This window comes from Podarcis raffonei, chromosome 6 (assembly GCF_027172205.1).
Source record: "Podarcis raffonei isolate rPodRaf1 chromosome 6, rPodRaf1.pri, whole genome shotgun sequence".
NCBI lineage: Eukaryota > Metazoa > Chordata > Lepidosauria > Squamata > Lacertidae > Podarcis > Podarcis raffonei.
In genome coordinates, this window is record NC_070607.1 from 81293196 (window position 1) to 81317612 (window position 24417).

At 43.5% G+C, this 24417-nt stretch overlaps 1 protein-coding gene across 2 annotated transcripts in view; it reads left to right on the forward strand.

Moving 5' to 3' along the window:
* PTPN1 (protein tyrosine phosphatase non-receptor type 1) overlaps window positions 1-24417 on the forward strand; it is an 85855-nt gene extending 61438 nt beyond the window's left edge. The window contains exons 2-9 of one of the 2 annotated variants that reach the window (XM_053394246.1): window positions 2937-3027; window positions 5385-5485; window positions 9664-9762; window positions 14397-14534; window positions 16227-16436; window positions 17537-17698; window positions 19924-20156; window positions 23329-24417. In XM_053394246.1, coding sequence (XP_053250221.1) covers window positions 2937-3027; window positions 5385-5485; window positions 9664-9762; window positions 14397-14534; window positions 16227-16436; window positions 17537-17698; window positions 19924-20156; window positions 23329-23518 — 1224 coding nt within the window. In that variant the 3' untranslated portion in view covers window positions 23519-24417. Of the gene's footprint in view, window positions 1-2936; window positions 3028-5384; window positions 5486-9663; window positions 9763-14396; window positions 14535-16226; window positions 16437-17536; window positions 17699-19920; window positions 20157-23328 lie in introns of both variants that reach the window. The other variant, XM_053394245.1, reaches the window with a different exon arrangement.

The window sequence follows — 24417 nt, forward strand, 5'->3', positions numbered from 1 at the left end:
TTTTCGGGCTATAATACATCTTGCTTCTCTGGATGGAGGTTAAGTGTGTGCAGGTGTGTGTCCACTGTACAGAGCTAATATTTGTGCCTATTGCTACACATATTTCTGTCTCTCGCCATACCCACTACTAGAATGTGCCCCCTCTCTCCTGGGTCCTAGCCTGGCACTATAACCACTAGGCCACCACAGTCTTAACCTTGTCTTCTGAGCAAGACATATAAATGATAAAATGCAGTTCAAATGGGTAGGCAATGTGGTTGCCCTCCAGATGTTGTTGGGAGAAAAAGAGAGTCTTTGCCAGGTTCCAGGACAACCATAAAGAAGGTACCAGGCAAGAATCTCTGGGGAGGGAATTCCACAGCCAGGTTGGTACCTGCACCAAGATGGCATTTTCTGTAGTGACCACCCGCCTTATTTCACCTGATGGGGGCACCTGGAGCAGGGCTTTCTCCATACTTGAATCAAGAAGGTTTTGGGTTTTTTATCACAGTGAAAGTGTATCTAGAAGAAGCAATGAATCATCCTGCACGCTCTGTATAAATGTCGGTCATGCTCATTCTTGGAAGGAAGTGAGTTGATGCCAATCTGTCTCTTGAGATCTCTCGGAAAACACATTCATTCCACAGCCTCCTCCCCTTTCACTGATGTCAGAGTACATGCACGGGCTTTCTTTCAGTCTTACCACGTGGGGGGGGGATGTTTCCAGTTCCCCAAGGGTGCAGAAGTTGGCCACTTGTGACTAGAACTTTGCTTAATGAGCTCAGTGCCATTGAGACGTCTCATAAGAACAGAAAACTCAACGTACGGTTTTGGTTCCCCTGCCTGTCACAAAGGGTGTAGCTAGATGTCCTTCTCAAGAGGAACAGCAGTAGTTTCACCTCTCAAAGCATCTGTACCAACAGTACCAAGATGAAGTGTTTTATTGCAGAAGTTGATGCAGAAGTAGACTATTGTGGTTGGGGGCAAAGACAGGTGTGGCTCCATAGGCGTTCGTTATGGCTGGGGAATTGGAAATTCCATGCTCTGGTTTTTGTTTCATTTTGCAGTATTTATAGGCTACCCTGTTTTTTAAAAAAGTTCAGGAGCCAAAACGTACGAGTGCCAAGGCGTTTGGCTTTCAAGGTACGACTGTAGAGTGCTGTGGGATCCCAGAGTATAAATGTTGAGGAAATGCCATCTTCTTGAGTCAGACATCCAAGTATGAGTGGAGCAGCCGAAATGCAGGATCCACCAAGACCCAACATGATCAGCCTCTCTAAAAACATACTATAGCTGATGGCATAAAAAGCCACAAAGAGGTCCAGGGGCATCAACAGTGTTGTACACCCCATGTCATCTATAGGAGTGGACAAAGGAGTTTTTCTTCCAAAAATAAATCTAGAAAGTCTAGAAGTTGACTGGCTACTCTGCATCCAGGAAGGGAATGTTAGCCTTCATTGGACATCTGTTCACATCTTCTGGGCCCAAGGAAAGTTTCTTCAGAAGCAATTACACCGTAGTCTCTTTAGTTCAGCAATAGTTCTAACACTGGAGGACTTATTCTACCGTGTGCTGGGAAATGTTATAAAAAGTCAGAATACACTTGGAATGTAAGAGGGTTTACGAGGCCACTTGCAGGTTTAGTACTTGGCAGAACTGTGTATATTCTGCCAGTGGGGTGTGTGTGTGTGTGTGTGCCTGGGGAAAAAAATCACTAGGATCTGGCACTAACTCTCTATTATGTCTAAATTGAGTACAAAAAACAAAGTGAACTTGCATGGTGTTCATGTAAGTCTTATATTTATTTAGTTAACAAAATAAATATAAAAAATGGCTTCGCTCCAAGCCTAGTCAAAAATGATGCATTTGGCCCAGCCAAATTTGTTTAATTTTCTTGGATGACCATTTAAGCTGAGCTTTACTGTTCATTTTGCATATGCAAGGAAGATCCCTCTCCTGGAACTTCTTAAGTTTTCTTGTTCCAGCTTGCTTTTTCATACTGCTTCAGGTTAAAACCCAGCAATTTGCATTTCAGTTTCTGAATCTATACCAGGTCTTCTGTATTTTTCTAATGCTGTGTGATTCCTATACCAAGTCCCTGTCATTTTTTAAAAATGGTTGATTTACTTAATATTTTTAATCCACACTTCATTTCTACATAGTGGAATCCAATTTCAGACTGGTTTGGTTTTATAATAAGGCAGCAGAAAAATCTTTCAAGTTCGTTGCTTCTAAACTATACTGCTGACTTGGTGCACAGAACACACTACATACAAAGGATTCTTTTGAAATCTATGGCTCCAGCCCGTGGCGCTGATGACTCAAGAAAACTTGGGTTCTTATCTTAACCAGACATGTGCAGCCCTTCGCTATTAATACGTATTTACGAAATGGTGGCATGTAGGATACCAAAGGACAAATGTGTTCTGGCAGAGATATCCTTGCCTATCTACTTATTTTGCAAGTAATACAAGACCCACTACTGGTAATCGTGGTCTGGAAGTGAAATTGTGCTTTCTCCTGTATGTCACACAAATGAAATCTGGCAAATAACATGGTCTCTATCCTAAAATCCTTACTGTGCAAAATCATTTTTCGGTGACGTCGTATGTATGTATGTGTGTATATATATATATATATATATATATATATATATATATATATATTGCTCAGCCTCTAATGTAAGATTGAACATGGCAAGGATTCTCCTTGGGTGATTCAAACTAAAAACTGGAAACAATGGTTTTAATGGTTTCTTTGCAGACTCCACAAAACAGAATCAAGCACTGTGATAAGCCATCAGCTTTCAGTGTTTTTTATTCCTGAACCAACCAAAAGAAAGCAATAATAATAATAATAATAATAATAATAATAATAATAATAATGTACAGTGAACGAACTGAGACCGCCATGTAGATTTACAGCACAGCTAAATTTCTTAATTTATTTCCTTCTAGGACATAAGGCATGAAGCCAGTGACTTTCCATGTAAAGTGGCCAAACTTCCCAGAAACAAAAATCGCAACAGATACAGAGATGTCAGCCCATGTAAGTACTGTATCCCTCTCAATACGTTCAAGGAGTCTTTACAAAAGGGTGGAGTAGTGCAGATGCAATGCCAAACAATTCAAGGTAAAACTGTATTGTTTCCAATGTGCGTGCAACTTTAAAACAACAACACCCTGCTGTTGCTTTAAATAACAAATTCAAAATAGGTTGCTCTGTGCTATTTTGATAATATACCAAAATATTACCGCTGGTCCTCCAGCATTGTAATTGGGCACAGACATGCAAAGCAGAGAAATTCGCAGCTGGGGCAAGCAGAGATGGAGTCCAGTTTGTCCCAAAGCTGTAGAGAACTTGCAGTATGTCCACCTTGCTCATCTCCCCCCCCCCCCAGCATTCTCTACATCCGGTGATAAACTTTGCAAGGGTTCAACCTTGGAATGGCATTTTCCAGTATCAGACCTTCGTCCTGGAATGTCTGCAGTGGTGAAAGAGAAGTGTCTGTGAGCTTGTGAAGGTTGTGTTTTCTTTTCCTCGTTGAGTAAGCTCAGCCTGTTTCCATGCACTAAGCAAGGGCTTCCAGAATGGACTGGTGGGTTTGGGTTCCGAGACAAGCAATGAGCACAGACACTTGGCTTTTTAGAAGTTAAGAGAAGAACTGCCGTTGCTCAGTCTCTTTCATTTTTAATGTCTAGTTTAAAAGCTGGGTGGTTTCCTGTTTAATCACGTAAAAACGCTTTGCCTTCTCGTCCAGCATTCTGTTTCACAGAGTAACTAACCAGTGCCTGCAGGATGCCCACAAGCACTGGACGCATACAGAAGCACCATCTTGCTTTTCTACCCCACCAACTGATCTTAAGAGGAATCTTGCATCTAGACCTGGCTGTACCATGTAACCATGAATAGCCTTGTCCTACGTGAATTTGTCTAATTGGCTTTAGAGCCATCTAAGCTAGTGGCTGTTGCCACAATTCGTAGCAGTGAATTCCATTTGTTACCCACCTCTTCTCCAGAAAGCTCAGGACCATGTGCATTGAGTTATCTCAATTTATCATTGCAACAATCCTATGAGGCCTGTTTGGCTAAGAGGTGGATGAGTGGGGATTTGCAATTAAGTCTCCCTGGTTCAAATCCAGGATTGTCTCCACGTTGACTGCACTGGCTCTCAAACAAGCTGTGGTGAACTTTTCTAGCTGTTCAATTCCCAAGTGTGTCATAATGACCACCTGCATCTCATGAGGATTTTTTAAAAAAAAGTCATGTGCATTCAGTCACAGATCTCCTATCTACATTAATGTTGAAGATACGGTATCGCCATGTACTGGAAAATCTCTACCATCACTTAATAGACTAAAAATCAGCTGAGTCTTCCAGGAAAACTCAATAGAAGCTATAATGTTGCACATAATTTTGCTTACTGATCAGTTTTAGGGGTTCTTTTTGTGGTAACCACCATTGATTTTTGTTTGTTTTAGATGAAACGGCTTCCAGTCAGTTTGGTTTTCCTGTAAAATGTAGGGATTCTTCTATATCTGGGTAGGCTAAATAGAGCAAACTTCAGATCTTTTGAAACGAAGTGCAGATACTGTCAAAGTGGTTTGACTATTGATAATAGCTGGGTGAAACATTAATTGAATAAAAGATACGCAACAGTGTAGGTGAAGGATTATGTTTTGGAATTATTGATATTCCGATCTCTTCTGAAAATATGTGACATAAGCATACAACTTCAGCCTGGTATAGGTCTACTTATATCTATTTTGATTGAAAGTGAAAATGCGAACATAACATCTCTTTTAATCCAGCTTGCACACCACATTAGACCATAGTTAAAGTGAACTATGGTTTTATGTGTCTGATCAGCATGCTGGTTCATTCTGATGAAATCATGGACGCCCATGATTTCATCAGTATGAACTATACCAGAAAGTAGACAAGTTGTAGTCTGGCTTCTTGTTACATCCCAAGCTGGATTCATGGTTTGTTTCTCCAAACAAACCACAAGCTGAAGCCAAGGTTTATTCTTACCTCAAGCCCAGGTTTGCATGTTACAAGTCAAACTGTGGCTTGTCTCCCCTCCAGCACAGCAGGAGTGGGAAAGGTCAAAGCACCCACAATATCAGCAGTGTACACCAGCATGAGCCTATGCTTGTTCACATTAAACCATAGCTTATTTTAACTAGGGGTTAACATGACGTGCAAACGAAGTTGTTGTTAGTAACACATCTTATTAAGCATCAGTCACACACTCTTTTCAGAAGAGTTCTTGAGAATCGTATATAATGGGTGCTGTCCCATACTTCATTATTTTGAATTGAAAGATGTTAGCCCTTCTTTTTGAATAAGCTTCTTCACATAAAATGAATAACACAGTGGTTTTCTTACTGTGCATTCTACAGTTGACCACAGTCGAATTAAGCTGCAGCAGGATGATAATGACTATATCAATGCCAGTTTGATAAAAGTGGAAGAGGCAAACAGGAGCTACATCCTCACACAGGTAAGTGCTTGAGAGAGGAGGAAGGATGGAGAACCCATTTCATAGTCTTCCCTACCTCTCATTCGGTCTTTGAATCTTATAAATGCATAGCTCATGTGTGGCATGAGAGAGAATTGGTTAAAGGCATTCGTTTTCCCTGTTGTGCAACATTTCACTGCTGTAGAAATGCCCAAAATAGAAGTTTGCCATAGATAGCCGTTTCCTTCATGAATTAATCTAATCCTATTTTAAAGCCATCAAGAGTTGATGGCCACCCCTGCCTCTTCTATAGTAGGCATAGGCAGACGCAGTCCTCCGGGTATTTTGGGACTACAGCTCCCATCATCCCTAGCTAACAGGACCAGTGGTCAGGGATGATGGGAATTGTAGTCCCAAAACATCTGGAGGGCCAAGTTTGCCCATGCCTGTTCTATAGTGTAACTATGCATCGTGTGAAGAATTGCTTTCTTCACATATGAGAACTGGGGAAAGTCAATAGAGTGACAATCTAGAAAAGAGGGCCTGCCAATGTTTTGATAATGCTGGACCCTGAAGTACTTACTGTCATGAAATATGACTTCCAAAGACCTGGGAGCCCCTTTGGAAGAATGTGTTTATAAGGCCTGCTTCTGTTTGTATTACACGGCTTCATTACATGGAATAAGAATGAAAAAAGCATATAAATTCTTTTACACAAAGGATTTTTCTTTTTGTCATTTGTATGCCCAGAATTATGAATTGCAAAATATGATTTAAGCATTCTGAAATCCATTCAAGTTAAACAAGGGATTGCTCCTTCAGCATCTCTTACCGCATAGTATATCCATGCTTTTGTGATCTAAGTAACTTTGATGCTGCCTAGTCAAGTCCTCCCTCCTCCTAGCATGTAAAAGGCCATGGAGCTTCTCTTCTTCTTCTTCTTCTTTGACTCTCAAAAATAGACCTCCTTAGAGAGGAGGCATGAGTAATTTCCAGCAGAGCTTTGCATCCCTCCTTGGCTCCTCCCAGCTTTATGTCTTTGTTGTTACTGAACCAGGATCATTTGCTCCCCCAGAGCAGAGTGCAGGAAGCTGTGCACCCAGTCCCCTTCCTGTTGATGGTCGGTTTTGTGATCAGTCGTGTCCTTTTCTCTTTCTGAAGCTGTTTCCTTTGATAGAATCTTCACTCTGCCTCCTCCCTCTCTCATTGGCCCAGGCACTTTAAATTACTCCGAGCCTTTTCCATTGATTTGTTTGGGCCCGATCCGTCTTGGTTTCTCGTGTCTGTTTGTCTCAGTTTTGTATGAGGAGTCATGCGAAACGCCAATGATGACTCGAGGAAGTCCCTATGGACAACTTGAAGAGCCTTTCTTTAGCTTTAAATCTTATTAAAGCAAAGGGTGGTGGCAGTCGACTAGGAACATCTGTAAGGAAAAGTAACCTCTATTCAAAAATTACACAAATTAATAATGCACACTAAATGTTCGAAACTCCCATTGTTCTAGGCGCATTTTGCGACAGGGAGCTCTGGGTGCAGTACTGCACCCAAGATTTCAATTTAAAACCACAGAGTAGAAGGAAAGGAGGACCTTTTCCTGCCTCTCCACTTCCAGCTACTCTCTGAAGACTGGAGAAGAGACCCTCATAAGAATATTAGGGGGGCAGGTAGGGGAAGGACTAGACCATGTGAAAAATGAACACAAGATTTTAGCTGCAGTTCCTTCATTTTCAGCTTTTTATTCTTGTTATAAAAAAAGTGCACCTATACATTCCGTTGTTACACCCATAACCTAGGTCTGAGGTACCATTTAGCTCCTGGCTTTCATATCTCAGTTTCTAACACTATGCATACTCCATGAATAGTGATGATAATGTGGCTGATCTGACAGAATCAGTAAAGTATCAAGTCTCCAGGTGCCTGTGTTGTGCACCGAGAATGTCTTTTCAATTTACTTTGGGCTTTCCATAGGTAAAGGTAAAGGCGTTTGTTCACAGACAGCTTTCTGGATCATGTGGCGAGCATAACTAAGCCGCTTCTGGCAAACCAGAGCAGCGCACAGAAACGCCGTTTACCTTCCCGCTGGAGCGGTACCTGTTTATCTACTTGCACTTTGACGTGCTTTCGAACTGCTAGGTTGGCAGGAGCAGGGACCTAGCAATGGGAGCTCACCCCGTCGCAGGGATTCGAACAGCCAACCTTCCGATCGGCAAGCCCTAGGCTCTGTGGTTTAACCCACAGCGCCACCCGCATCCCTTTTCTTCCATGTGTAGGTGTCCTAAATAATGATTATATTACATAGGGTGCATTCACCCTACTCCACAGCATGGAAAATTGAGAGCAAAGTCTCACCCATATAGAAAAACAATCATGTGAAATGAGACCTACAAGGCTCAAGGTCTTGTACCAGTGCCGGATTTACGTATAAGCTAAACAAGGTATAGCTTGGGACCCCACTCTCTTGGGGGGCCCCAAAAAATGTAAAGGGGAAAAAATTGGATGTACATTTCCAAAATATAAGATAAAAAACAAATAAAATAAAACCTACATGCAGCAACAGTGGCAAATGGCTTTAGATACTATTAGATCCATAAATTACCATATAGCATATATTCAACACAAAAAACAGTGAGAATTTGTTGTTGACAAAGAACAACTGGACATATAAAGGGCCCCATTACCTTCAGTAGCTTAGGGCCTCATCAAACCTAAATCCGGCCCTGGGTTGTACCAAAGCGGTTATCCAACAAACACAATATTCAAGTGTGGTTTCTTTAGTAAATGAGGTGGCAAAGTGACATCTAAATTTAACAAATATTTGCATAAACTGCTCCTGAGCAACCAGTCTCCCTATTGAGCCGGGGCGAATACAGTATTGCGGAGTCAAGTAAACAGGCAACATCTGCTCAAGGGTACAAGTCAGAGTCTGGGTTCAAGGATGCATTGTTGAGGGTACATCAGAGGCAAAACGCTGTGGGTGGACAAAGATGTACATGAGACAGAGGAAATGCAAGGATGAGAAGTTAAATTTGGTGTAATCACATTCATAGTGGTGAAGCAGCCCTTCGTTTGCTCTGAGCATCTCCCCATAAGCTTTGTAATACAGTCATACCTCGTGCTGCATTTGCTTCAGGTTAAGCGTTTTCAGGTTGCATCCCGCGGCGACCCGGAAGTACCATGCGCAGACTCTCAAAATGACATCACGCGCATGCGCAGAAGCAGCGAATCGCGACCCGCAGACACGGGTTGCGTTCTGCTCAGGTTTCTAACGGGGCTCCGGAATGGATCCCGTTTGCAACCAGAGGTACCACTGGACATAAGGCTCAAGCATGTACCCATGTGCAGCTAATCAGAAGTTAAGGGACTAGGAAGCCTTTGTTCCTGACATCCTAAACTTGGATAGACTGGGTAATTGCTCCCAATTCCTAGCAATATCTATTCTGGATTAGTTACTTGAATAGCAACAGGATATAGCATGCATTCGGGTGATATTAAATGCCAGTTGTGGGCTAATGGAATTGACTTTTAGCCACTTGGCCATCAGTCACTTTCTTTTCCAAGGGGCTAGTTCGCTGCACTTGCAAGCTTGGTGAGTGCAGGGTTCCCATTTTGGCCAGCCGAATATCCTTAGTAAGTCTTTTGTAGATACATTTTAATACATTGGACCTCATGGGTTGATATGTGAGGGACTGGTGGGAAAGGAAGAACCTTTGACCTAGAAGAGAGGTTACTTTGAAAGTGGATCGGGTAAACATCTAGCAGGAATAGTAAACTCTTCCTGACCTTGCGTGTCAATGCTATGCCAAGACTTTTCATGAAATGATAAAGATGGCTGAATTTCCTAGCAGTTGGCTTTTATTGTCTCTCGTTTCTGTGAATTGCAAGTTCCATTGATTGAACAAACGTCTTAAATTTATCATGCGGAGTGGCATTTTCATTTTTTTCTCAACAAGCTTTCTTAGAACTGTTCTTTACCATTCCTATCTAGCAAACAATGAAATAAGGACATGGTTCTCTGTCTATAAAACTTTCAAGTTCTGCATCCTTAAAGATTAGTATTTGGCAACTTCACAATATGAAGGGGGGTGGAAATCACTTAAAACTTCACATTTTATGTATCTGAAAAGAGGAGCCACTCCCCGTTTTGGGTTTAGAAATAGAGAATTGTTGCTAGGCTGCTGTTCTCTGAACTTGTACCACATTAAGGCTTTGTATCTTTGCAGGGGCCTCTGCCAAATACTTGTGGTCACTTTTGGGAGATGATTTGGGAACAGAAAAGCCGTGGCGTTGTCATGCTTAACAGAGTGATGGAAAAGGGATCAGTAAGTAACGAAATCACACACACACACACACACACACACACACACAATGTTTGTTTTGGGATCCTGAGCACATGGTGCATGCGCAGTTTAAAAACCTGATGAAAATGGTCCTGTAGGGGGGGAAAGCAATAATGCACGTGCCAGAAGTGAAGAAAAATAAGTATTGGTTAGACAACGTAGAAATATAATGGAATCTATTATGTTCAGAACCAATTGTGCACTATGAGTGCAATATATGACCAGCCTGCAACCCAGTGCAATGAACTTTTTTACTTTGCTCCTTTGCAGTATCGGCATTTGGGTGTAATGAAGGGGCTGAGCATTTTTATTTATTTGTATTTCATTTCTCTCTCAGTCCCAAGTTAGTTCATAAAGATGTGGTAGCCAGTGTCAAGTACAGAAGCTATCACTGAGCTTCACCAGGAGAATGAGTTGCATGGACTTTTTATTCCGTATCCCAATTTTTTGGTGATTCCTTTATTGTGGGGCCATGTGGAAAGGTGTGAAAAATTCTTGGGACATTCCTCAGTTATTACTATTTTCAATTCAGGTGTTTTTGTGCATCAGCAGAGCCCTCATCATGTAGTTAACCAGGGTCAGTGATATAATTGCTTTCACCATGTGATCCCTGAATGGCTGGGATCACACAGTGAGGAAGTCCGTTCAGGATTTTAAAAGTGGCTCTGAAGCAGCCGTGTATTGATGACTGATGACTGCAAACAGGTATGAAAAAATGCATGTAAGTGTTTAAAGCAGGGAGACTTTGGAGACATTTTTGTACCCTTTAAAACAGCAACTTTCATACTGAAAATTGAACATCTTGAAAACTTAGTACAGCAAATAACAGCTGTGTCAGCTCCTAGCTGTTAGAAGCCCTCCAGATCAGACCTTTTAGTAACCTAAACTTTCAGCTGACATTGCTGTTGCTTTTTCAACCCTTTGCACATGTCCAAAGAAGAACCACACTATGCCACCATTTTACTTGTTTTCAGTTGTGTATGTCCTTCATTCTGTTGTGGAACCCAAGCCAGTGTCCATGTGGTTCTCAGGCAATCCAGGGACTTCTGTGGCTGCCATAGCTACAATGATACCCCCTTTCCTCGCTGTTTTCCTTTTACTTTCTTCTCCTCCTGCTCCCCCTCTGGTCTTCACATTCTCTTACTACTCCCGAAACCATACTGCTGCTGTGTGTGTGTGTTTTTGAAAGCTCTTCAAATGCTTTAGTAAGCACATTTGATATGCATATTTTTCTTGCTTCGGGGTTTTTGCATAATGCATTTTTGGGTCGCATCACAAACAGCCCTGTGTGTGGGTGCTGTAAAGCAGATGGTGCACTCACTGATGAATAAATCACTTTTATAAGTAGTTAGGAAGGGACGCAGGTGGCTCTGTGGTCTAAACCACAGAGTCTAGGGCTTACAGATCAGAAGGTCGGCAGTTAGAATCCCCACAACGGGGTGAGCTCCTGTTGCTTGGTCCCTGCTCCTGCCAACCTAGCAGTTCAAAAGCACGTCAAAGTGCAAGTAAATAAATAGGTACCGCTCCAGCGGGAAGGTAAACGGCGTTTCCGTGCGCTGCTCTGGTTCGCCAGAAGCGGCTTAGTCATACTGGCCACATGACCTGAAAGCTGGCTCCCTAGGCCAATAAAGCGAGATGAGCACTGCAATCCCAGAGTCGTCTGCGACTGGACCTAATGGTCAGGGGTCCCTTTACCTTTAAATAGTTAGGAAATTCATACCTAGGTTTACCTTAGGGCAGAGGTGGGGTACTGTTCTAACCCCAAGGACCGTCTTACTTCGTGGGGAACGTCCCAGGAACCGCATTTCGGGGCCAAAGACAAAAGTGGACAGTACAATGGATGTAACTCTTCACGTGGCCATGTGCAACCACCCCTACCCCCAAATGCAGTTGTCCAACAACCATCCATGCATGCAAGAGGTACTATTCAAGGGCAGTTCAAGGACACATCCCCATTCGAGCAAAAGCATCTGAGGTGGCTGCAGAGAACCTGAGGATTAGATAAGAGAAGACTGGGGAGCATTCAGCCCCTGGGTTTGAGGTTCCCCACCTTAGGCAAAAAAACAGGCAGTGGCTCCATCACTTACACAGGTTAATCTGGAAATGGTTCATGGAGCTGGTTAGTTGACTTCTGAATTTATCATTGCAGACATCCAAATCATTCCCTTTAAGTTAAAGTGGTGAACACATGGGTGTCCCATGTGCCACATGGCCTGTGTGCGAGAGAGATTGACAGCTGAGCCATCATCCATGCCTCTCATTTCATTTGTGAAGCTCACCCAACTGTTAAGTAACGTGTGATGAAAGGAGTTGTCAACATGGTGCCTTCCAGATTGTTGTTGGAGACTCCAACTCCTATCAGCCTCTGGGATGATGTGAGTTGGAGTTCAAGAACATCTGAATGGCACCACGTTGACTATTCCTGTGTAACAAGCTCTCTTGTCTTCCTTCAAGTCTCTGGCCTTGAATAGCCAAGCTCGCCTGCCCATGCTTCTCTTTCCAAACAACAGTCAGTCAACCACTTGCCATAAATAACCTCACAGGCGTTTTTCAAAAGTCCTTGGAGTGAAGAGCGAATTGTATTCCTTATAGGATGTAGGAAAGATTTATGGAGAAGTCGTCTGCAGTAATCACTGTCTTGTTGAGTGGAGGTTTCCAGTTCCCCAGTAATATGCGTAGTGAAACAAATCTAAAACGAGAAGTACAGTAACCACAGACTCAACCATTCCTTCCTCTCCCACTCACCCCCCACTCATTCTTTCTCCACTGCCAGTAAGCTTGAACAAAGCACAGAATTATTGAGATCCCCTGAGGGAAGGCTGCTAATGCTTCTCGACAAACGGTTGAGGGGGGATACTCAATGGGAACTTGGCAAAAACATTATTTGCCAAACCATTTAGTGCAAAAAAAAAATGTTACATGGAGCAGATTCTCTTGCAAGCTGCGATTAAAAATAAATTTGTAGAAGATTAAAAATTCTTTCTGTCTCCAACCAAGTCGTATTGTTCAGGAGTTAAATGGAAAAAGACGTTGGTGCCTTCTATGATGCGCTATCCAACACAGAATTCCTTCATTTTCCCCCCTCTGGATAAAACATTTTGTGGGTTGGTAAACTATTGCCTCAAACACTTCTTTTGTGTAATACTCCCTAGTGGATTGTACCAGTTTCCGTTCTATAAAAGGTCTCCAGTATTACCATCCTATGTTGGACTATTTTTGATCAGTAATTAAATAGCATAATTATCCATCTCTTTGTCATATGGTAGAAAAAGCACTGAAAATGGAACACTAAAAATCAAAGAACAGTAAACATTTCCCTCGTCAAATGTCATTGAAGATGTATTGAATTCTGCAGGACAGCGTTCTCCATGAACCCAAGTTCTTGGTGTCTACAATTGTAGGTTTGATAGTTGTCTCAACCACTGGACACCATCAGCTTCATGGCATATAAACATTCTAGCGATGCAAATCTTGGATTTCCTGGGAAATTATTATTGAGAAAATTACTATGATCAGTCAAGAACTTAGGTAATTGAAATGCCCAGACTCCATTTTCAGTGAGAACAAACCGCTGTAACCTTTAAACTATCCCATATGGCATCAAAATGATCTCATAAGATTGGGATTTGGGAGAAAGGGGTTGAACTGAACTGAACAGCTCAATTGCATCTGCGTCTCTTGATTCCTAATTAAAAGCTACAGTTGTGTGCATGTATACTTCTAGCTGTTCTCCTGAATAGAGTCCCATAAATCGTTAAGGCAATTTTGTTGGCTCGTTGCAGTTGTCAGTTTTGCCCGAATGAGGTTTTCCCTAGCTGCCATGTTCTGTAATCCCAGATCAGTTCCAGAAACCCAGTGCCTAGCGCCAGTCCGTGGCACTTGAAAATATGTTTTGTTCGCTCAGTGGTTTCCGTGGTTTAAGGGGTAATCACAGGGGTTTCTCCTGTTGTTAGCGGTTGAGACTTTCAGCGTAAATTCTTAGGGGTGGATGAACACACACAGGCACTGGAAGCTGGAAGCTGCGGCCTATCTAGAGTACACTCCACTCCAGCCGGTATCCAAGGCAAAGGTCTTTCCACATCCTGCCACCTTTCAGTGCCAAACTGAGACCTGCATGCAAACTCATGTGCTACACCACTGGCACACTTCCAACCCCAAAACTGATGCGCACTGCAAGTGATCTCTTCCAGCATCACCCATGCTTCATCCGGCACCTTCAAGGAGCATTTAAAGGAGGGTTAGGGGTCCTGTGACCTTCCAGGTGTCGACTTCCCATCAGCCACAGCCAGAATGACCAGTAGTCAGTTACGGCGGAAGCCAAACACAGGTTCACAACCACTGATTTTAAAGACTCGCCTCTTTGCTCAAGTCCTTCCCTGTGCAATTTCCTTCCTCTTCTTATTGACTGGAAGCCTGTGGGAAACGACAGCCCCCCCCTTTTCATTTCTGCAAGTCTGCTTTTAGATATTCAGTAAACTACGTCTGTGTGCCACATGTACACAGATAATGCGAAGGGGCTGTCTATAAGTGCCATGCATGCTGATGATTTGTAAATAATGCTTGCGACTCCTTGTTAAGCAGCTTGAACACGAGTCTTGCTTATTTTCCCCCTCTAGATAAAATGTGCACAGTACTGGCCGCAAAAAGAGGAGAAAGTGATGCTCTTTGAGGATACAAACTTGACGTTAACCTTGATATCAGAAGATATAAAATCCTACTATACAGTACGACAGTTAGAATTGGAAAACCTCACAGTAAGTATGGGGAAGCTCAGCATTAACTATTTCTCTCTCACACATACACACACTTTTTACAAACCGTATTTTGCTATATTAGTCCCCTGCATTAAGAAGATGGATACTTGACAACTCTTTGCGAGAGCTTCAAGATCTGCTTAATGCTGATGTAGCAGAATCTCTGTTGCATTGAAGGTATTTTGTTCTAACATTTGAGAAGTTGCTGCACTGGCTCTTCGGATTCTAGTTCCTAGGTATGGGCAGCACATTAAACACAGATAAGGACATCAGGGGTTTTTTTTGCCATCGTACCTTCAAACATCTTTGCAGCCATGGGGGCTAGAAACACCGCAGGAATTCTCAGAGTTTCCTGTCTCTACATTCTTGGCAGTTGTGTGGAAATAGAAGTGGGGAAAGCAGTATGTTTTCCATATTTCCCCATTTCTCTTTTTTTAGCTTTTTTAATGAGAAGAGCAATTAGGTCATGTCCCATAGTAAAGTACTTCCTAGAACAAGTGTGGAGGACTGTATTGGTCTAGTGGGGCAGATTTCTACCTCCCGCACCTGACACAGTTATGCTTGGTGAGCCTTTTTCGCCAGCATGGGTTTTGCAAAACGCTTTGCAAGGGACCCAACAATCAGCTGATAGCTGAGTCTTGCTGAGACCCTTGGAAAACACTCAACAAGATAGCGTTTTCCAAGGGTCTCAGTCAGACCCTTTTGCCAAGTCCCTTGCCATGTAAAAAAAAGCTGTCTTGCAAAGGATCAAGTGATATCCAGGCCTCGTGGATCGCTTTGCACGGGGCTTTGCAAACTCTCCTTCAACTGAGCAGGTTCCCATGAACTTTCTCCTAGATCTTGTGCCAATAGCTGATGGCAAACCGCAGAATCAGGCTGCATTTGAATCAAGAGGCAAACCCTGTTTAGCGGTTCTAGTAGTAAACAGCTACCATGTAATAATCATATAGGATCTTAGAGCAGATATGGGGAACAGTTCCCAGCCAGCAGAAGAGATGCTTTGGTACCCAAGTGCACAAAACCATAGAATTGTAGAGTTGGAAGTGACACTGAGGTTCATCTCTTTCCCGCAACGATTTTGACAGGTGAGCTAGACCGCAATCCCCAATCACCTAATGGCACCATGACATCTGTTGATGAATTTTCCTTTGCCTGTGCGGTTTGAAATCGAAGAGGGCTTTGCAAGTGCTGATCATCAGCAGTGCCTGCAAAGCCCACTTTCAGCAGGAAACTGCATCTTTACCTGTCCCACAGGGCAGGTGGACTTGGCCTGGCCAAAATGGTCTCGCATGCCAGATTTGAGGCCTAGCCAGTGTGATGAGGCCCCTGGGCTGGAGAATCCACAGCCTTGCCCTAGAATATCATGAATTGCAGTGTCCCTACAGTGGAATTTGAGATACTCTGTGAATCTTTTTACACTTGAGTAAAATTTTTGTGGCACCTCATGAAGTCAATGCCTGTTCAAATGCAGCCTTGAAATCAACTTTCTGAAGTTTGGCCAGGGCAGGTGTGGGGAGTTATCGGGTGTTATGTTCCATGCACGTGTAATTTTTTTTTTTTAGAAGAAATATGAAAATAAACTGAATGTCAGTTTCCTAATCACTGAAGCGTTGTTGCAGGCCATAACGAGTATCACTGCGTACTTTCATTTTCTTGAAACCTTGGGTGAAAATGATTTTTTGGCTTTTGCAGACACATGAAACTCGAGAAATCCTGCACTTTCATTATACAACGTGGCCTGACTTTGGAGTCCCCGAGTCTCCAGCTTCGTTCCTCAACTTCCTGGTCAAAGTGAGAGAGTCGGGGTCACTGAGCCCCGAACATGGACCCATTGTAGTACACTGCAGTGCAGGGATTGGAAGATCAGGAACTTTCTGCTTGGTTGACACTTGTCTCCTTTTGGTAAGATAAGTTTGCTTGTAAGGTGGAAGGGAGTGTTGGCTGCCATTTTGTTTAGTGCCTTTCAACTCCACAAGTCTATGATGCTAAGCAGAGCGGAGCGAAATAGGCTTCATAAACTTTGGCAAACCCTTTGTAGCAGTGACTGTGTGGGACATCTGTCTGTATTCCGCTCTAACCTAATTCCGTTTCAGACTTGTGCTGGGCTGGCACTGAACTTTATGTCATGGAGGAACCGGCGCACACCTCTCAGTACCACCAGTGCACAGTTAAACTGTGGCATGGTATAGAGGCCCATACATAGGAGAACCTGATACTTCTGAATCTTCACCCTGAAAAAGAAAAGGGTTTTGGGGGGAGAGAAATTCCTACAGACAACTCCCATCCTAGAGTAATCTATTTCCACTTCAAAGTTTAAAATCAAGCCTAGCTTTCAGTGAGGCCTGCCTTCGGTTAGCCAGTTGGTAACACCCTCTCTTTCCACACCCTTGCTGTGTCTAGTTTCAGTAAATGTGCTTTTGACAGGAAAACTACGAAAACGCTATGTTCTATCCACTTCATTCTGAAAACTTGTTGCCTTAATTTTCACATTTATCGCCATGATTTTTGAGTATGTTGACATGATCCTTGTTGACATGATCCTTGGCACTGCAGCTGGAGAAGCTGGGGAGAATCCCATTTCTGTTCTCCTTCCTCTGGCATTCCAGTCCTAAGCATGTGTTGGAAATGAGTCCTGCTGCTTTTGAATAAATGTGCAGAGAACAGCCTCTCAACAAAATCTTATGAATGCCCATTGCATTCATGGGAGTTTACTTAAGTTCAGTGTCAAAATATCTGTGTCTTCGACAAGTCATATTGTTGGGGTCACCAGTTTTAGTGAGATGAAGGGGGAGGGCCCAATAATAGCTTGTTGTCTGGGGCTCTTAAAAAATACTGGATCTGGTGAATTTTCATTGGGCATCATTCTGTAAGGCCTGAGTAGACGTGGGTTAGGACTGCAACCTTGATAAAGACGTCTTCCAGATATTCCACAAATGAGAAGCTGTACTGTTGCTTCGGAGGTAATTCAAAAAACGATCTGAATTTCACCTTTCTCTGTTTAGATGGACAAAAGAAAAGACCCTTCTTCCGTCGACATTAAGCAGGTTCTTTTAGAAATGAGAAAATACCGCATGGGGCTTATACAGACTGCAGACCAGCTTCGCTTCTCATATTTGGCTGTTCTAGAAGGATCAAAATTCATTATGGGAGACTCATCTGTGCAGGTGAGCAGCAGTAGCAGAATTTGACTGGCATAGGTTGTCTTCATTTTTTTAAAGCTGTGTGTGAATGGGCCAAGATTTTTATGGAACAGCAGTGCATAGAATCGAGTGGCAATCAGATGTGCTAAAACAAAGTGGTTCACAAATGCACCTTTGACACACATATATACTTACACAGACACACACACACACACTTGTGTATAAACCAGGTTATAGGATGTTGGCATGTGTTGTTGCCATTGCAATAGGTGATTCTTACTGCTTTACAGTTCTGGGGAATAGCAGGTTCTGCCCTGGCATTGCAGTACTGTAGTTCATTATCCAACCCATGTCTTCCTATCTCTTGTAGATGTGAAGACTCTAGCAAGACCAGGGTATCCGCGGAGCTGAGGGTTGTTGCTTAAGACGCATCATGCCATTGTCACTTACACGTTATTTGAATAGGCGGTGGAATAGTTGAGGGGGGACTGCAGCTCTGGGAAGAAAAGAAAAATTCAGAGCAGGGTGATGGTTTCGTGTGCCCAAGCACCCGGATGGTTGGTGAACTCTCCTTGCTCCGGAAAGGGAATGAGGTGATAACAAGACTGCAAAGAGGAAGTCAGAGAATGAGGAAGGGAATTAAGCAGAGGCTAGATCCCTCCCCCTCTTTTGATGGGGTCCTTGAATATTATTATCAGTATTTCCATTTATGAATTGTTTCCAGTGAGGTGTTTCAAAGTGACTCGGAGTACATTTTGTTCAACATCGTTCTGTCTGTGCAAGCGTTGCTACTTGACAGCTGGACCTATTTCCCCCTCCATTGTGCTATTCTGGGAGCTCTCCTGACACACTCACCCAAAACCCATTTTCAGGGAGTGGAAGGGGGTGGGCCGGAGGGAAGCCCCCCAGAGTGCAAGCAGAAATCTTTGCTGGAAGCTGCCTTTAGTGGCTGGGGCAACCCAGTCAGATGGGCAGGATATACCGTATTTTTCGCTCCATAAGGCGCACCGGACCATAAGACGCACCTAGTTTTTAGAGGGGGAAATCAAGAAAAAAAATCTTGGCTGCCTTGGCTTTCTCTTTAACCGTGCACAACCTCTCCAGCCGGGAGAGGCCGACTGCGGCTATGGCAATATCCCCACCTCCCACAGAAGCCCACAGGAGCCGTGCACCCTTTAAGGAGCGCGCGACTCCTGCGGGCTTTTCTACGAGGAGGGAGAAGGGACTGACTGCCCGCGTCAGTCCCTTCTCCCTCCTGGGGGAAAAGCCCGCAAGAGCCGCGCGGAGCTTGTGTGTGGCTCTTGGGGGCTTTTCCTGCCTGCCTCCCCCCTGCATTCACTCCATAAGACGCACACACATTTCCCCTTACTTTTTAGGAGGGGAAGTGCGTCTTATGGAGCGAAAAATACGGTAAATAATAAAATGATGATGATGCAGACATTCCTCTGTTGGGACTGGTCAGCTGAATTGTGCCCTTCCAATGCGTTTCACAACTTGAACCTATGCAGCCAAGTCAAAAGTAAGTACCACTGAGTTCCGTGGAGTTTACTCCCAGGTGACTGCGCAAAGGATTACTGTCATACCTCATGTTATGTTTGCTTCATGTTACGTTTTTTCAGGTTGTGTCCCGCAGCAACACGGAAGTACCGGAAAGGGTTACTTCCGGGTTTTGCTGCTCGCGCATGCGCAATAGCACTAAATCGCGCTTCGCACATGCACACAATCGCCAAATCACACCGTAAAGGTAAAGGTACCCCTGCCCATACGGGCCAGTCGTGTCCGACTCTGGGGTTGCGTGCTCATCTCACTTAAGAGGCCGGGAGCCAGCACTGTCTGAAGACACTTCCGGGTCACGTGTCACACCGTACAGCTGCGCAGATACGGCGCTTCAGGTTGCGGGCTTTTCATGTTGCGAACGGGCCTCCGGAACGGATCCCGTTCGCAACCAGAGGTACCACTGTACAGTTACATCACAAGGAATAGTAAATCTTGTTATTTTGTCTTTGGTCTAGCTAGGAGCCTAAGGGAATGCACAATCTCATGGCTATAGGGGCTGTCAGGATGAGCTCCTGCACTTCAGATTTTCCCACTGACAATAGGTACAACAAACTGCACAGTAACATTTCTTTTTTAAAAATGGGAACACCTTAATGGTGCATCCTGGGCATGTACAGAAAAAGCGTGTTTGTTCATTTTCCTTGCCGTTTTTTTAAGAAGGTTTAATGAGTCTCCTGCTTCTGTTGAAGGAGCAATGGAAAGAACTCTCTAAAGAAGACTTGGACCCCCCGCCGGAACATATTCCCCCACCCCCAAGACCACCCAAACGAACCTCAGAAATGAATAACGGAAGGGTGCACGACCACATGGAAAATTCTTCAAAACATCGGGTGACGGAGGAGGAAGTCGCGTGTGCCGTGAGCGCTCTGGTGGCGAAGGTTCCTGATGGCAGAGATCACCCCTCTGAACATCTAGACATGGAGAGGTAATGTTGGCCAGGATTTCTTTGGGGTAACACTTGCATCAGATTGCCATCAGCCTTGCAGCCAGCAAGCCGCCTGTCTCTTTTGTTCCCCAGTGTTTTTACTAAAGCAGAGCGAGGACCCGATAACATTTTATCCGTTCGTGTAGAAAGTAGGGATGGAGAGGCAGAGATTGAGGGGAAAGGAACAAAAGCATTTGAGGAAGTTCCCTTTTGATGTATTTTTTTCCTTACTCCTCTTAACTCCTTGCTCCTCTACTATAAGGAAGAAAAAATTGCCAGGAGAGAGGGGAATCTGTCTCTAGAATAAACAAGTAAAATAATTTGTGGTGGAGAATGAAATGTGGTCATTTCCAAGCTGTACACAGGCTTCTTAGTAAACCAAAGATACAGCTGAGCTTTGTTACTTAAATATAGCAGGAAGTATTCTTTATAGTGTAATCGTTTTGTGAATTTATTAAAAGAAGCAAAAGGGGGTAGTTCTGAAAGCAGCTGCACTGATTTTGCATGCTTTCAAAATCTTCTGAAAAGCATAAACGTTCGGAATTTCTTGAGAAACTAGGTCAGTTCAAATAAGACGTTGCAGGGGCACAAGGTGGTTTGTCTGCAGTCTGCTTCTGCTAAAGAGCCTTTTAAGTCTTTGCACTAGATAAGAATGAATGAGGTCACTTATTTAGCAAATTCCCCATTTCTCAGTAGGACTGAAGTATTTCCATTGGAACTAAAACATTGTCGGGGTGGAACCCAACTTCCATTTTTTTAGAGAAAGAAAATTGTTTCGACTTAATTATGGATCTAACCAAAATATAGCTTAAAGGCTGTTGCGAAATATCAGACGGTTTAAAAAGAATTAAGAGATGGTCGAAGTTTTTCCTAGAAGAAGCTTAAAATCTGAGTTTTTATCTTTTCAGTAAGTGGCTTGCTCACCTGTCATTCCAGACAGCTGAAATGAAAAACTCTAGAAACAGCCAGCAAAAGTTATCAAAAGCTGGGAGAGAGAGGGAAAATGCACCACTTGAACACTAGGTGTCACCACTGCTCCATGTGCAATAATGTCAGGAGATTTCCTTTTCCTGGTTCAGCAATACTGGAGTCTGACTTGGCCATTTTTATCTAGAACTGAGCCAAAACCTATTTAACCCGCTTCAAGTTCCCCTGCAGGTGTGCTGAAAAGCAACCTCCCATTTTTGCCAGTTTTGTAGCAGTAGCTACAAGTACATTCATATTATTCTCTCGGTCCTCTTTTTTCTCTCAGTGCTCAATTTGTTCCCATCTCCCAATAACTCAGTCCGAGCCCCACATTGGCCCAAAGATTCCTGCGTTGCAGGGAGTGTTGGACTCAATAACCCAACTCTGCAGTTTTGTGATATATAAAACCTGGCTCCGTCGCTTTCCACCATGCCCGAAGCATTGATGCTCCTTTCCTGTCCCATTGCTCTCCTCCACAAAATGTTGTTGTTTAGTCATTTAGTCGTGTCCGACTCTTCGTGACCCCATGGACCAGAGCACATCAGGCACTCCTGTCTTCCACTGCCTCCCGCACTTTGGTCAAACTCATTCTGGTAGCTTGGAGAACACTATCCAACCATCTCTGTCGTCCCCTTCTCTTTCCCAACATCAGGGTCTTTTCCAGGGAGTCTTCTCTTCTCATGAGGAGACCAAAGTATTGGAGCCGCATCTTTACGATCTGTCCTTCCAGTGAGCACTCATGGCTGATTTCCTTAAAAATGGAGAGGTTTGATCTTCTTGCAGTCCATGGGACTCTCCAAGAGTCTCCTCCAACACCATAATTCAAAAGCATCAATTTTTCGGCGATCAGCCTTCCACAAAATAAGCATCTGCAAAACACTTTTGCAGTTCCTTTTCTCAGGGGGCAAGGAACTCTTGAGTTGTAGCCTGTGCTGTGCCGGAAGGAGTCTGGTAGCAAAACTGGACTTCTGCTTCCTCTCCTCCTGTGGGTCTCCCCCCACCCCAAATAAATATGCCCCAGGGGGGTCTCCCAAGTCCCAACCCTTCAGAACTGATGTTGAGGGTGTGCTAGTGGCTGGAGGAGACAGAAGAGGAAACTCTGCCCCGACATGGGAGCCAGCAAAGCTGCAATGTTGGATGTGGCTCCTGATGGTTTTGAATGGATACGCTCTTCCTGGGACGGAGGTTCAAAGAAGCTTTTTATATATTTATATTTCCTGCTTGGCAGGGGGTTGGACTCGATGGCCCTTGTGGTCTCTTCCAACTCTATGGTTCTATGATTCTATGATATGCTGCAGCCTCAGCCAGAACCTTATATGCGCCAAAATGGAAAGAGGAAAAGATTCCAACCAAAGAAGAATAGCTTTAAAATAAATGGCGAAATAGCTGAAATGGCAAAATTGACTGTAAAACCAAGAGATCAAAATGATGAACTAATAATAATAATAATAATAATAATAATAATAATAATAAATTTGTATCCCGCCCTCCCCGGCCAAAGCCAGGCTCACAGCGGCTAACAACAGGTAAAAATAGCACAGTGCACATAAAATCGCAGTCAATTAATAAAAATACATTCTAGAATCAATTCAGAATCAAATTAATGGCAACCATTGAGCCAGAGTTCTATGAGGACTACAGAAGGAGAAAGGGAGTCAGACTGTGCCTTGGCCAAAGGCCTGTTGGAACAGCTCAGTCTTGCAGGCCCTGCAGAAAGATGTCAAGTCCCGCAGGGCCCTATTCTCTTGTGACAGAGCGTTCCACCAGAGTGGGGCCACGGCCGAAAAAGCCCTGGCTCTGGTCGAGGCCAGTCTAACCTCCCTGTGGCCCGGGATCTCCAAGATGTTTTTATTTGAAGACCGTAAGATCCTCCATGGGACATACCAGGAGAGGCAGTCCCGTAGGTACGAGGGTCCTAGGCTGTACTATGGAGAACCAGAGGCCTTTTTTTCTTTTACACTATCGAAGTATCTTAGTGATAAGAAATCACGAGCAGGATTTGAGATATGAGCGGCGGCAGGGGGCGGGAGACAAGATGGAGTTAGGGGGTTTAGGAACAAGTAGAACGCAGCAATTAAGGATAAGGATGGAAAACATCAGGGCGGGAAGTCACAAAGAAAAATAGATGTGAAGTCAGTTTGTTAAGACCTTTGAAAAATCAAATAAAAACAAATGTTGAATGTATACGCTTTCTCTTGTTCCTCAGCACTAGTCAAGACACTGAGCTTAGGAAGAGAACTGTCGATGCCTCGCCACAGAGTGAAGAGATGGTCAAGTCGGAAGAAGAAGACGATGAGAACATGATGTCAACTTGGAAACCATTTCTGGTCAACATTTGCATGTTCACTGTTCTGACCGCAGGAGCATACCTCTGCTACAGGGTATGTTTCCATTGATAGACATGCCAGCGATGGTATCGAGAACGCCAGTATCTTCGCCGGCGTTTTAACTTTGTTACAATAAAAGAAAGCTAAAGCGGGGGGGCATCCAAGCCTTTGCCCCAGTGGAAGTATATCTTAAAGTTTTAGATGCTGGAACTTTGGTTAGGGCTTAAAGAGAAAATTGATGCACTAGGGTTTAATATTAGCCCTATGGTCCCAAGAACATAATATTCTAATCTCAGGGCCTTAAGATATTCAGGAGTAAGCAGAGAATATGCCAAATAAGTCTTGTGGGGTTTTCTTTTCCTTTCATTATGTTTTCCTTATTTTTTAAAATGGAATAATAAGAGTTTACAAGAACATTGTTTTTTAGAAGTCTTTTAAAGCCAGTTTTCGTTCTTTTGGTTGTTGTTTTTCAGGGGGGGGGAAGCAAGTGAAAAATTGCTTGTATTCTCCAAGTGTTTGTAACCAAATACATGATTGGGTTCCTTAAATCACCACTATTGGGTTCCTTAAATCACCTACACATGCACACACCCCTGAAGAATGTACAACTTTTTATTTTTATTTTTATTTGAGAGGGGAGAACTCTTTACTGCATGCCTTTTCAAGACTGAGGACTCTCTAAAAACCACTTTTTTGTAAGTTCTGTTGCTTAAATTGGCTGCAGCTCAGGAGCCCCAGTAAATGAATGGAGATTACATAATACATGCCCCTGCAAGTTGAATTTCACCCTGAAGTGTGGGGTTTTCTGGCAGTGCAGGTAACATGGATAGATTTTATCTTAAATAGATTCTTGCTTTCAGCGCAGTTGTAACGGGCATCTGCTGTTGCTCAGGGCATCCCAGCAGGTCAAACGCTACTCTTTTCTTCTTCCTTTAAGACAAAATCTCCCACTCACCACCAACACCAAA